At 39.0% G+C, this 14,598-nt stretch overlaps 1 protein-coding gene across 1 annotated transcript; it reads right to left on the bottom strand.

Annotated features, from left to right (window-relative positions):
- Window positions 1–588: 588 nt before the first annotated feature.
- ATP5PB (ATP synthase peripheral stalk-membrane subunit b) lies at window positions 589–14,554 on the bottom strand. The gene is made up of 7 exons (XM_059375730.1): window positions 14,426–14,554; window positions 14,110–14,146; window positions 10,040–10,185; window positions 8,059–8,222; window positions 7,535–7,660; window positions 1,962–2,141; window positions 589–919 (listed from the first exon to the last, which is right to left on the bottom strand). Exons 1-7 carry the CDS (start codon window positions 14,463–14,465, stop codon window positions 842–844), a joined length of 771 nt encoding a protein of 256 aa, XP_059231713.1. The 5' UTR covers window positions 14,466–14,554; the 3' UTR covers window positions 589–841.
- Between the last annotated feature and the right edge of the window lie 44 nt (window positions 14,555–14,598).

The following is a 14,598-nucleotide window of genomic DNA, read 5'->3' as shown; positions in this document are numbered from 1 at the left end:
GAATTAAATACAAACAAGCCTATGGGGGAACGTAGGTGGCTCAGTGGGTTCAGCCTCTGCCTTCGGCTCAGGTCATGATCTCAGGGTCCTGGGATGGAGTCCCACATCAGGCTCTCTGCTCGGCAGGAGCCTACTTCCTCCTTTCTCCCCCTATGCCTGCCTCTCTGCCTCCTTGTGATCTCTCTGTGTCAAATAAATAAATAAATAAAATATTTAAAAAATAAAAATAAAACAAAAAACAAAACAAGCCTATGGAAGGGCAGAATTTTTTGACATATCTGCTGGACTCTTTAGGTTAATTTTATAACACATTGGGTCCATAATATATCCTACAGACATACTAAAATAATAAAACCAATGTGACTGGATACACACTTCCTTTAGTTATTTTAATAATAAAAAGCTTTAAATTTCCTGTAACTTGTCAGTAGCCAGAAACAGCTTACCACTAAAACATCAGTTCAATGATGCGTTCAATTTTTAGCCATATGATGTTAAAATATTTCAGAATATTATACAACCTGAAAAACCTAGTTTCAACTATCACTTATACAGTGCAAGATGGTAGAATTAACTACAGATTTAAAGTATAGCTTGGTAATCGTTAGCCACCAACAAGTTTTATTAATAGCAACTTCTCATTCAAAAGTGATCATGGAAGGATGAAAAACATCTCGTTCACCAACAGACTGTTTTAATTCTCTCACTCTAAGAAACAAACTTTTCATTTTTAGGGAAGGTGAAGTGTAACTTCAGTAGATAGCAATACAGAAAGATTGTGTCACATGGACTAATTTCTTCAGTCAATTGCTTCTAGCTGTCTCCACTGGGACAGATGCATTTACAGAACTGGCTGTGCTTGAGCCTTCTTTGCAAGCAGCTTTAGATCTGCAATGCACTTGGCGATTGTCTCCTTTTCCTATGATAAGGAAAGAGAACTCTAGTTAGACCTCTCCAAATAACAGAAGTATGTATAAATACTGTAATTCTAAATGACAGTTCCTGTTACAAGATCTTGAGGTTCCTACAGACTCTCAAGATGACATGACAGACCACTACACATTTTTTACGTATCAAGGGGGGATGCAATTTACTCTAAGCAAATCCAGGGAATTAGTTAAAATCTCCTGGCTCACAGTTTTTATGAGTGAAATCTAAGTAGAATTTGAAGCCAGGCACTCCTATAACCACGTGCCACTTGTTAGCTTGTATAGCTAAAAGCTGCATGAGAAACAGCAACCTAACAAACATTAACACAGAAATGTTAAGAATAAAAATTTTATCTTTTTTCTTTAGGGTTTTCCCCATTTCTTAATTATGTTATTTTTAGGTAAGACAATTTACTTAAAAAAAAAAAAATCACTAAATGTTGGTAGACCCTGTTCTTCTAGTCCCTGATGGCTATATAGAAAATTATCAGAAATGCCTATATATTCCATATATTTGGGAAAGAAAAAATCAAGTCCTAATTAAAAAAGGAATATAACCTTTAAAAAGGAAAACAAATTAAGGCAAGTAATAAAAAAAACATTTCTCTTCTGTTCAAGAACAACAATGTAAGCAGCTGGGAAGAGGAAACCGAGTAGAGATCATGGTATTAGGGAATGGAAGGGACTCAGAAAGTTTTATCCAGTCTGCTGTACAGAGAAATGAACTATGTAGGTTAACGTTTCCCACGTGATGGAACCTGAGTACAAGTGTGCCACCATCAGTGTTCTCAATTATCTGCCACTGTCTCAGACTGTGAGGGACCCTGTGGAGACCACATTGTGAGGAAGAGGAAAGCCACCAACATAGCTGTGCAGTGTCTTCCACGTTACCACTACCCACAATGAACCAGGGCAACCCCAGCATCTCTAGGCTAAAGACTCCTTGACAGCTACTCCTATCCTAAGAGAGCAACAGCAAAGGCCCATTAAGAGAAACCAGTACAACTCCAGAAGCTTCTGAACGCCAAATACCTGCTGTGCAGAGATGCTCTGCACCACATGCTTCTCCACCCAGTTTATCATGTGCTCTTGTTCCTTTCGACGCATCATGTTCTGCACAGAGATGTGATAGTCCAGGCGATTCTTCACCTCCCTGTATACCTTGTGCAGCCGCTCCCGGTAAGTAAGTTCCAGTGCCATAGCAATGTTATTCTGAAGCAAAATTCAGAACCGATGAAATACTTGGCATCACTGAAGGATCACTTCCACTCTGTGGATTCTGCGATTAGAATACCTCACCACTTTCTTGTATTTTATGATAATATTTTATTTAACATGAACAGGTAAGAGATGAATGTGGTAAATAAATTCTAATAGCATATGGTAAAAATATACTTAAAAGTACATAAAGTGAGTTTCCTCTCATCCACCCACAGGGCACCATCTTCCTGTATTTCTTGTATTCTCTCCCAAATATATTCAGTAAACAAAATACAGGTATAGGCAGGCATGCACACATACCCATGCACACACATCACTTTTACTAATTGTGACATCTAGACCCACCACAATTTTAAGTTACCCTGAATTCTATTACACTGGTGTCCCATAATCCAGAGTTCATTTAGCTAAACTCTATTAATACATTAAACTGCTTCCAATTTTTTCTACCAGAAATAATGCTGCAACTGTTCTGTATGTCTTTGCACCTATGTGTAAATACTTGCTATAAATGGAGTGGCTGGGTGGCTAAGTTGGTAAAGCCTCTGCCTTCAGCACAGGTCATGCTGGGATCCAGGCCCCTGCTGGGCTCCCTGCTCAGTGGGGAGTCTGCTCCTCCCTTTCCCCTCCCCATCCCGCTCGTGCACGCTCTTTCTTTCTCTAATAAATAAAATCTTTAAAATAAGTAAAAAAACAAAGTTAACAAAAAAAATACTTGCTGTAATAATAACATGTACTCAATATAGTACCTACTATATTCTAAAAACTGTGTCAATTCAGCTAAGTCTTATAATCATACTACTGGATAGTTGCTATTATTATATCCATTTTACAGCAAAGAAACTGAAGCAGAAGCTAAGGAACTCATCAAAAGTCACAGAGGTAATACATTGTGAAGCCAAAATCTGAATACAAGGAGCCAGGCTATAAAACCCATGCTCTTAAATTGTGATTAATACTGTCACATTCTACATAAAGCTGAACTACACTTCATTCTCCTACCAGTAACACAAATGCTTATTACTTCAAACCCTAACCAATGATAATTAAACCTTTTACTCTCTATCCTCATAAGCGGAAAAAATAGGAATTTTAATGTCATTATCTAAGAACATTTACATATTCAGAAACCACTTACACTTATTTATTTATGAATGGTCTATGTCCTATGCCTAGTTTTCTACTGGGATGTTGGTCTCTCCTAAGGTAATACCCTTTTGTGTCAGATGGAAAAAACTTATTCTTCCCAGTTTGTGGTTTAACTTAGTGTATGATTATTTTTACATGTAAAACGTTCATGAGATCCATTTAACAACTCTTCCTCTTATAGTTTCCGGGTTTTTAAAATTTTTATTTTTTTTCTCTCTCAAGTTTTATTTAAATTCCAGTTTGTTAACATACAGTGTAATATTAGTTTCAGTGTAGAATACAGTGATTCAACACTTCCATACAACACCCAACGCTCATTGTAGCAGGTGCATTCCTTCATTCCCATCAAACCATTTCATCCAACCCCTACCCACCACCCCTCTGTGACCATCAGTTTGTTATCTACAGTTAAGAGTCTGTTTCTTGGTTTGCCTCTTTTTTCCCCCATGCTCATTTATTTTGTTTCTTAAATTCCATGAGTGAAATCATACGGTATTTTTCTTTTTCTGATTTATTTCACTTAGCATAATACTCTCTAGCTCCATCCATATTGTTGTAAATGGCAAGGTTTCATTCCTTCTGAGGGCCCAGCAATACTCTATTGGTTGTGTGTGTGTACACACATCTTGATCCATGGACTTCATAAAAATTGAGGTGTAATTTAAAGGTTTTATGAACTGAGGTATAATTTCAGGTGTTTAACATAGATTCAGTACTTCAAATATACTGTGAGACGACCACCACAGTAAGCCTAGTTAACATCTGTCACCATTAAGTTTGTGGATTTTTTAATCTTTATTAGAAAGGCTTTGTCAGGGGCGCCTGGGTGGCTCAGTGGGTTAAGCCTCTGCCTTCAGCTCAGGTCATGATCTCAGGGTCCTGGGATCGAGTCCCGCATTGGGCTCTCTGCTTGGCAGGGAGCCTGCTTCCTCCCCTCTTTCTCTGCCTGCCTCTCTACTTGTGATCTCTGTCAAATAAATAAATAAAATCTAAAAAAAAAAAGGCTTTGTCAACTCCAAAGGTATTTTTTTTGTGTGTTTATGTTCTCTTTTTCTACCTTATGACTTCATTTCTTACAAAGATCTTTAATTTATTTGGAATTTATTTTAGTAGAAAGTGAAAGGTAGGAAACCAAAGCTGTGTCTATACAGGTGCCAATTCTCTCCCCTCTACAACGGAACTGAGACATCTACACTGAATTAGCGTTCTTAGCATTTAAATGGATCTCTAGATCTTCTCCTCTACTGTGCCACACTGACTTTCCATTCATGCACTGCACCACACTATTTACAACTCCTTATAATCTTATAATGGATTTTCATATTTGGCAAGACTGTTTATTACTTCTCTTTTTCAAAATATTCCTGGATAGTCTTTCTTTCTTTTTTTAACTAATAATCAATGTGTCCAAGTCCCAACATCCCCTCCCTCCAGGCTATTAGTTATTTTCCTTCTAGGAATGTGTTAAGTATAAAGATTAAAGTAAGGAGAACTGATGTCTTTGTAACACTGAGCCTTCCAATCTAAGAACAAGGCTCTTAGAACCTTATACCTCACAAGCATCGTTATGTTTTTTGAAGGAAAAACTGCACATTTCTAGTGAAGTTTACTCAAGGCATCTTTTCCTATACAGTTTATCTTCTTCCAGTGTACTGCCTAACTGACTGCTATTTGTATATGGAAGGGTACAGATTTTGCTTATCAGATATTAACGGTGTACCTAGACACCTGACTGAATTTGGTTATTATTTTAATAATTATGTCGATACTCTTGAATCCAGCTACTATCTCCAGGAAAATAATCGATTTAACAACAGTGACAGGGATGTTGTTATCTTCTAGTCTGTAATGAGAATCTTTACAGGTTTGCCTGTTTTAATCTCAAGGAGGCCCTTAATACCTCTAAGTACATTTCTTTAGTCCATTCATCCTCCCGGTCTTTTTTCTCCTACATCTCTGGTATCTCGACTACTTTCACTCTCAGCACATGACTTTCATCCTAGTTCACCAAGAAAAGGGGAGCAGTAAAAGAGCTTCTACAAACTTCTCACACCATGTAAACCAGTCTGAACCCATACTTGTGTACTTTGCCTTCCTTCTGTAACTGCAGCTGAGCTGTCCATGCCAGCCCCGTCACCCGCACCTTTACTCCAAGTCCTCTGGCCTACTGAAGGGCATTACTCCAGCAAATTTCTCTCCCTTTCTTCTGCATCAATTGTTCTCTCTCCTTTTATCAAACACTAACATGTAACAATACTTTCTATCCTTTAAAAAAAGCTCTTGATTCCTATATCCTCCCCTCCTAGCAACTAATTCCTTTTCCTACCATTACAGTAAAACTTTGACAATTTTGACAGTTGTATATACTGACTCCAATCTCTTCCCTTCCATGTTTTCTTCAACCAACTCCCATTACTTCCTAAAACAGCCCTTACCAAGATTACCAAGAACTTCCATGTTGCTAAATCCATGGCAAATTTGTAAGTCCTTTATTTCCTGACCATAACTAGGATGACTACTCATTGGAACTGTCCTTGTTTTCACTGGTTCTTCCCCATCATGTCTTAAAACTTTAAGTACAACCTGTCAGCTTATGACTCCCAAATCTCCAGCCTGGAATTCTGGACTTCTCCTCATAAATTCCAAACTCCTATATCCAATGGTCTACACCTAACAACTCTACTTCACTAACTTGTAGGCATTTCAAGCCAATGCTACAAGACCAAAGGCTATTTGCATCAAGGCAAGTGAGATCGTGTTACTCCTCTGCTTAAAGCTTCAATGTCTTTCTTACTCACAGTAGATTACAGTCCACAGAGAAGGCTACAAGACTCGACCCACTCTAGCCCCTCTCTGACCACTCTCTAATTTCCTTTCTCCTCCTCACCCATTCTGCTTCAACTACACTGGTCTCCTTACTACTCCTTGACTATACCAAATAAATTTCCAGGTGTAGGGCCCTTAAAATTTTTCCTCACTCTGCTACAATACTGTTTCCCCACCAGTCCACAGAGCTTTCACCAATACTTCTTCAGAAATCTGTTCAAGTAACAAATTAGTGGCCTTTCTAGACTGCCCATTATAAGTGACTCCCTTCTTCTAAGATCTCTCTTCCTTTCCTAGTTTGTTGTTCTACACAGCACTCATTATCACTGACATTCCTATCTGCTCAATTATTTTCTATCCTCTCAGCCCCTGGCTAGAAGGCAGACTCCATGAAAGCAGACTTTTCTTTTATTCCCAAACACCTGCCTTTGACCAGAGTCTCTATACAGGAAAAGCTCAATCGAGTCATTAAATATTTCATAAGTAAGTAAAAAGGTAAAGACTACCATATGATTCTTATTAAAGAGATACATCCTGAAAAGTCAGATTTTTTGTATATATATCATGTATGAGATAGGAAGCATTCTCTGGTTGAAACCTAAATATATATGGAGAGGTTCTAAAGTTTCCTGAGGTTTTCAAACATTTATGTGCTTAAGAATCTTTAGGGATCAGTTTTAAAAATAGATATCTAACAGTGTTTCTGAGCACACAAGTCTTGGCCTGGGTCCATAAACCTGCACCAAAGAGGACTGATACATGTGATACCAAGACCACACTAAGTAATACTAGCCTAGATCTTTACTATTTCAGATACTCTTTATTTTAGCATCTCACTTTTCATTTCATATGCACTTCTGTAACATAAAATTTCAATATAAGGGCATCTCACTGTAAATATCAGGATAAACCAGGGGCTCAAAGTAAGTAACAATGTGATGTCAAGCAAAAATACTTGATCATATTCCTAAAAATGTTTCAGAAATGAAGCATTTTAGAATCTAATGATGCCCTGACCATGTTTGTAAAAAGCTTCACAGCTATCTGAATTTGCTTTGTGAACTGGAATGTAAGGTCTCAGACTTCCTCATAGCAAGCATACCTGAGTATTTCACCTATGGCCCTAGATAGTATCATTTTTTAGTCAGCTATAATTTAATGGCTACTTTCCTTTTGTGTGGATCCAAAATATGTTCTTTTATAGCTTTTATTCTAATTTTAGAGTAACTATTTATCTACTTGGTAGATATTAAACACCTAAATAGCTGTAATTGCCAAGCCCCACCTGAATCTCATTTCTAAATAAACTATGCTCAAGATATTCAACCATTCCTCATAAAATTCTAACTTTTGTCTTAAATGCACAAAAATGAGTAACTTTATTTTCCTTAGAAGGTTCTGAAACCTACCCTCTGGACATCAAAAAGGTAATGGCGCTTGTCAACCAGTGCCTGCTGTGACTTCTCCATATCAATCGCATCCTGGATCTGTTTGATGGAAGCCTGTTTCGCCTCTTCTAGCTGGGCAATTTTTTGCTGCAATTATTTTACAAAAAAGATCAGCAAAAGCATTAGGGGCAATAAAAACAGCTTCATTCTATGCTTTCTCAAAGTTATATTCCTCATTTGTGAAAACACTCATGAAGAAGCGTATACACATACAGGCAGAAATGCACAAATCCTTAAAAAATAATTGCTCATAATAGCTATGCAATATCTTGTTGAATGAACATAACTATGAAAAAACTGGACAAAGTTTTATAGATTTAAAAGTCTCAAATTAGTAACCAACATTAACACTCTATAATTTTAATCATTGTAATCAGATTCATTTCTATATGCTTGTCCCCTAACATTAACATCAGAAACATCACTTGATGGTACTGATGCTTTTAATACCATCTAAAATGAGAAATCAGGTTTGCAGTGCTTACCTCATTGAGTTTATCAGCAAATTCCCCAATAGAGGCACCGTATTTTTTAGCTACATAGATAAGCAACCCTATTGTTGATATGGCAGAGAAGGTCTCTGCAGTAATCACATATATTTCTTTGGACAGAAAATACAGGATAAGTCCAGTTCCAAGCACATACGGTCCTGAAAAAAGGAAAAGTTACTTTATGATGGATATACTATATCTGAAAGGAGAGACAGAAAGTTCTACATTTTGGGGTGCCTGGGTGGCTCAGTGGGTTAAAGCCTCTGCCTTCGGCTCAAGTCATGATCCCAGGGTCCTGGGATCAAGCCCCACATTGGGCTTTCTGCTCAGCGGGGAGCCTGTTTCCCTTCCTCTATCTCTGCCTACTTGTGATCTCTGTCAAGTAAATCTTGAGGAGCAGCATGGTAGGGTGGAAAAAAAACAAGGATCTGGACTCCAGGAAATCTGGCTCTGCAACACAGAAGAAACTAAGCAAGTATCTGAGGTTTAGTTTCCTCCTGTAAAACGCAAACAGTACTTTCTTCACAGGATGGAAGAAACTGAGAAATAAGGTATGCAGAGTGCCTGGCGTGACAGATTAAGTAATTTGTGCAACTAAATATACTATAATGGGAACACTGGTCAGGATAAAATTTATCCATTCCTGCCTACCTGACACTGGAAATAAGCAAGCAAGAAAACAAACAAAAAAAACCCTAACAGAAAATAGTATATATGTAAACGGATGAATTCAATATTAGGATTCTCAATTCCTACAATGCCTAATTACAATGCTTCAAATATAACTATCTTCTTTAACCAGGCTGTGAGCTCTGAAAGGACACCATGATTATGCCTCAGAAGATATGAGAAACAGACAAAACTGCTCCCTAAAGGGCAGCACTTTACAAGTGTTTCTGAGCAACACAAGTACCAAAGGATGTTACGATATATTACAGGAATAAAAAGCATTAACAGTTTCAAACGTATTTTATCCAGTTTTCCATAAAAAATTTCAACAGCTCTTTTTAAAATTTGCCTCCATTACATAAACTTTAAATTTGAACGAACATAAATTAAAAATTTTAACTGTGAACTTGCAAAAAAAAAAAGCCTATCATAGGTAACTTTTTTTCTTTTAAATCTTCTTTGGGGATCTGAGGACCCTAATGTTTCTTGCAATTTCAGTTACAGAAATGTTCTTTTCGGCCACTCCCTGGAGGGGTAAAAAAAAACAGACAACAATCACCTTGGTTTCCAGTGTTTCCTAGTCACAGCAGTAGCTGGAGCAAGAAAGGCAATGGATACCATAAAAGAATATTGAATTGGAGAACCTGGATTTAAGTCCAACCCAGTCACCAAAGAGAGACTAAATCTCAGCAAATTCTTTATTTTCTAGTTACTCTTGGTAATAAAAAATCTCTTACAGACTGCTGTGAGGATTAAATACTGTAAGTGAAGGCAGATTGCATTATAAAAAATGTAAGATCTCAGAATAGTGTATGCTTTCTTAAAAGGAAAAAAACTGGTAAATATGGCTCAATTTCTGTTTTCCACTTATATATACAATATAATAACCTCTACTACCTTACCTAGCTTTATTTTAACCCACAGCTCTTTCCACTACCTGACAATGTATCATACAGTTATTCATTTCTTTACGGTCTATTCTATGACAGAACATGTGCTCTGTGATGGCAGCCACCACAGCTCACCACTGTATGCCCAGAAGAGTACCTGGCACAGAGCAGGCATTCAGTGGATGTGTGTACCAACAAATGGAGACAATGTTATAAAATCAAGTTAAGATCCCAAACACTTTACTTCATAGACAAGTTAGGGCAACCAAGTCACAACTGTTCCACTGAATTACTTCCACAATTTACTGCTGACTTCATTTTTCTGTGTAAGTGGAAGAGGTAGAGACCACTAAAATCCTACGTACACCTAAGCTATACCACCTAAACATACTATCAAACACGGGGCAAATGCTTACCTGTTACGCCAGTTTTGGGATAAAGGAACTGAAAGAATTCTTCAGGAATCAGGCCCAAACGAACTTTTCCTCCATGCTCAGGAAGAGGTGGTACAGGGGCAAGACTTGGCTGCCCTGTGTGGAAGATCCTTGTTGCCTGCAATACCCTACGGGTAGCAATTAGACAAAATTAAAGGCTATTCTGCAGGTCTAGGTCATCTGTCTAGCACTATATATGTTTATTATTAGAATTACAATATGTAGGAATGTAGACTTTGCAGACAGATTATCTGGGTTCAAATCCTACACCAGTCACTTGAGCAAGTAGATGAAGCTTCTGTAATTGCAGCTTTCTCTAGGTAAAATGGGAATAAAGAATATGATTTTATAGGGTTGCTGGGAGGATTTTAGGTAAAATGCTTTGATTGGTGCTAAGCATACAATAAAGTTCTATGTAAGCAATTAGCTATTACGTATTCAATGTATTGTGAGCACCCTGATGGTCAGAACTCCGACCTTTATGAGTATAATCTGTGATGGGGTGCTAATTAACCACAGTGTGAAACAGGACTTTCCAGTGTTGGGTAGCTCTACTTATGTTCTGAGATGCTGTGTATATACTTGATACCTCTATCCATTAGTTCTAATTTTATTATTATATGTAACATACAAAACGCCCGTTGTGGGTTAAACATGTGGGTTTAAATATGTGGGTTAAACATCTGTTCTCTCATAATCCTAACTGTCCACAAGGAGCTGTCTGATTTTGTGTCCTACAATAAGGTATACAGAACAAAATTACTCTAACTACAGCTTCACCAATTCATTCATTCATTCTACAAATATGTGTTGAGAACTTGCTAATTACTGAGCTTGAATTATTGTACTATTACTGTGGATTTGTAAACTATTTGCATAGTCCAATAGCCCAAGACTGCATTTTTAGTAGTTACAGCAGTGACAGTTCATTAAGATTCTGATGAAATAAAACCCTCTAGTCTTTTATACATATGCTGTCAAGCTCAGACTCCTTCAAATTCTCACTATGTTTTTGTCCCACACAGCCCCACTCTACCTCTATCCCTTCAAAGTGTAAGAATTTATATTATTTCATTCATTTTGGTTTCTTTTAGCTTCTGAAGATTATTTCTGCCTCCTAATATATTAGCTAGCCCACCAAGTTTTGTAATTTAGGAATCATGCTCAAGATTCTTTCATTTAAATCAGGGTTTCTCAACCTCATCACTATAGACAATTTTTGTTATAATGGAAAGCTGTCGTGTACACTGTAGTGATCAGCAGTATCTCCATGGCCTTTATGCCACTAAAAGCCAGTCAGCATCCCCCCATCCCACCCCAGTGGTGACAACCAAAAATGTCTTCAGACATTGCCAAATGTCCCCTGGAGGGCAATACTGTTCTGGAATGAGAACCACTGATTTATACAATTTTTTTTTTCTTTTCATTTTTTAAAGATTTTTATTTATTTGACAGAGAAGACAGGGAGAGAGGGAACACAAGATGGGCGAGCAGGAGAGGAAAAAGCAGGCCTCCCCTCCAGCAGGGAGCCCAATGTGGGGCTTGATCCCAGTGCCCCAGGATCATGACCTGAGCCAAAGGCAGATGCTCAATTCTTTTTATAAAGATTTTAATTTATTTGATAGAGAAAGAGAGAACACAAGCAGGAGGAGTGGCAGGCAGAGGAAGAGGGAGGGGCAGGCTCCCTGCTGAGGAGGGAGCCTGATGAAGGGCTGGATCCTAGGACCCCGGGATCATGACTAGCGACAAAGGCAGACACTTAACCCACTGAACCACCCAGGCACCCCTTTTTTATTTTTAAGTAGGTTCCATGCTCAATGTGGAGCCCAACATGGGGCTTGAACTCAAGACCCTGAGTTGAGACGAGCTGAAATCAAGAATTGGATGCTCAACCAACTGAGCTACCCAGGTGCTCCAAGAACCACTGATTTAAATCACAGAACTAGAGAACTTGCTTTAGGCCAACTCAAATCCTCTCCCGAACTGGCTGTCATAGTTCAAGCCCTGATCATCTCTTGCCTTAACTACTTAATCCAAAACCTGGTATTCCCGCTTCTCAACAAATACCCTCTTTAAACCTAGCCCCTCTACACTAGTGCCAATGTTTTTAAAATGCAAAGTTGACTTTAAAGCTCTTCAGGCTCTCCTGCCTATAGGAAAGAAACTTAACAAAGTATACATGACAACTGTCAGATTCTAAATCCTCCTCTTTCTTCATTCTCCTATCCTCTAGCCATATGAACTACTTAGAGCTCTCAAGAATAAACAAATAAAAAAACCCAAACACATGCCTCATGCTGCTCCTTCTGCCTGAAATGACTTTCACTAAATGGCTGCTAAGCCCAACCAGCCTTCAAAGCATCTCAAGCATATATCCTTTTAAATAAAGGTCTCCCCAGTCTTACATTCATTCACCCTTATGGCAGGTGCTGAGGGCACAGCAACGAGCAGACAAGCCCCAGCCTTCACATTCTAGTGGGGTTGTGGATAGTGTTAGCGTGTATGTCTATACACAACTTCAGGCAGCTGAAAGTCTACGGAGAAAAATGGGGTAAGGTAGGTGCTAAGAAGCAATGAATGGTAAAAGTCTTTTTTGATGTGAGGTCAGATGACATCTAAGTCAGTGACCTGGGGGAAAAAGAGGAGAGCAAGTACAAAGATTCTGAGCAACAATAAGCTTTTCACAGCAACAGCAAGGAAGCCTGCATGGCTAGAGAGTGAAGCCAAAAAGAGAATATAAGGAGATAACTTAAGAGGTAGGAGGAGATCAATTCATGTTGGGCCTTCTGGATTATGTTAACTTTGGATTTTATTTCACTGAGACAAGGAGCTCTGGAGGGTTTTGTTGGTGTTGGGAGCTCATGTAATCCCTACAGCTACTAGGAGAATGGGCTATAATGGGACAAGAACAGAGATGCTAGGAAACTAGTTAAGAGGCTGCTGAAACAGACCAGGAGAAAGTTGACCGTGGTTCATACTTCAGTAGCACTGGTATTGGAAGAGTGGTTACAAGTCCATATATAATTTGGAGAAAGAGCCTTGCTGATATATTAGATAGGGAATGTGAAACAAGAGAAATCGAGTATGTTCCTCTTACCTATGTAATTATTTTGTTTATGACTTCTATTAAAATTGTTTACCTGTATGTATGGAATCTTTTTTCTCTGCTAAGTTGGAAGCGACTGTAATCTCACTTTACTGCACACACAAAAACTAATTACAAATGAATTAAAAGCCATTTTTTTTCAAGGCAAAAATAGTTGTCAAATGTTGTCAAGATTTAGGTCTAAGTCTGGAAGCAAAAAGACAAAGTCCAAAGGAAACTAACATGATTTATGATTTATGAAACATTAGTAACAGATGTCAACACTGAGCACATACTCTATATCCAGTGCTGCTTTTCGAGTTTTGCAGGAATTAAGTCTCTTGGTTCTAACTATAATGTACTATTATCTCCATTTTGCAGAGGAGGAAACAGCTGGTACGTGAAGGAACCAGGTGTAACTCTAGCTTTACAGTCTTTGCTCTAAACCACTACTATCTATAGCTGCTCCTCTCAGAGACTGAGCTCCAGGGCAGGCAGGTTAGCCTTATTCATTTTTCTATCTTTTGTTAAGTAAGTGGCATGGTAAGATTGACTGAATCAATGAATTTCTCTGACTCTTACGATCCGGCAGTAAAAGTCGGAATATGGGAGAGACACTAAAAACAACATGCTTCAATATTTTATTTACTAAAACTTGCTTCTGGGTATGCAATCTCGAAATTCCGATTCCCGCGGCTAAGTCCAGACGAAGGTCACAAGAGAAAGGGGCGGGGCTTAGAAGACACCAAAACCAGCTTCCAGTTTAGTTAGAACACATCACATACCCTCTTAGTCTTTGCCAGAAGATGACCAGACAACGTTCCGGGCAGTTTCAATGAAGCTTTAAGCCTTTCAAAATTACCTAAAGAAGGGTAATTTCAGGCCTAAAGCTAAGACGGTGTTACACAGACGTGAAATGAAGTGATAAAACAAGGACGAAGGGGGGTATTACACCCCTCTTACTTACCCTGGACCGAGAAGGGCTGCGTTCTTCAGACAGGGGGCTGCACAGAAACAAGGCGCAGGTCAGCAGGGTCAAGGTGAAATCCGGTCTGTCCCTTCCTCGTCCCCGCGGAGCCCGCCCACTAAGGTCATGCACCTCCCTCTCCAGTACTCCGAGACCCCCACGCGCGCCCCTTGCGAGCGGCGTAATTAATTCCCCACCCAGGCCCAAGTCTTGCCGCGCCTTTCTACACCTCCTTTCCTCCCACTTCCTCCAGTTACCCTAGACACACTCCTTTGCAGTCACTCTGATGGCCCCGACCAGGGTCTAGACATCTCACCCGCTGCAGCAGCCGCAGAAAAAACCACCCGGGACAGCATGGTCAAAAGGGTCCGCGCAGTACGCTCTGCGTCCCAGTGACCCCAACAAGACACTCTGTCAGGGGCAGGAGCAAGATGGTCGCTCACAAATCTCGCGAGAAGAGAACATTGTGCCCTCTGTCCACTAACTTTG

The sequence above is a fragment of the Mustela nigripes genome, chromosome 14 (assembly GCF_022355385.1).
Source record: "Mustela nigripes isolate SB6536 chromosome 14, MUSNIG.SB6536, whole genome shotgun sequence".
NCBI lineage: Eukaryota > Metazoa > Chordata > Mammalia > Carnivora > Mustelidae > Mustela > Mustela nigripes.
This window is presented reverse-complemented; position numbering and strand designations above follow the sequence as displayed.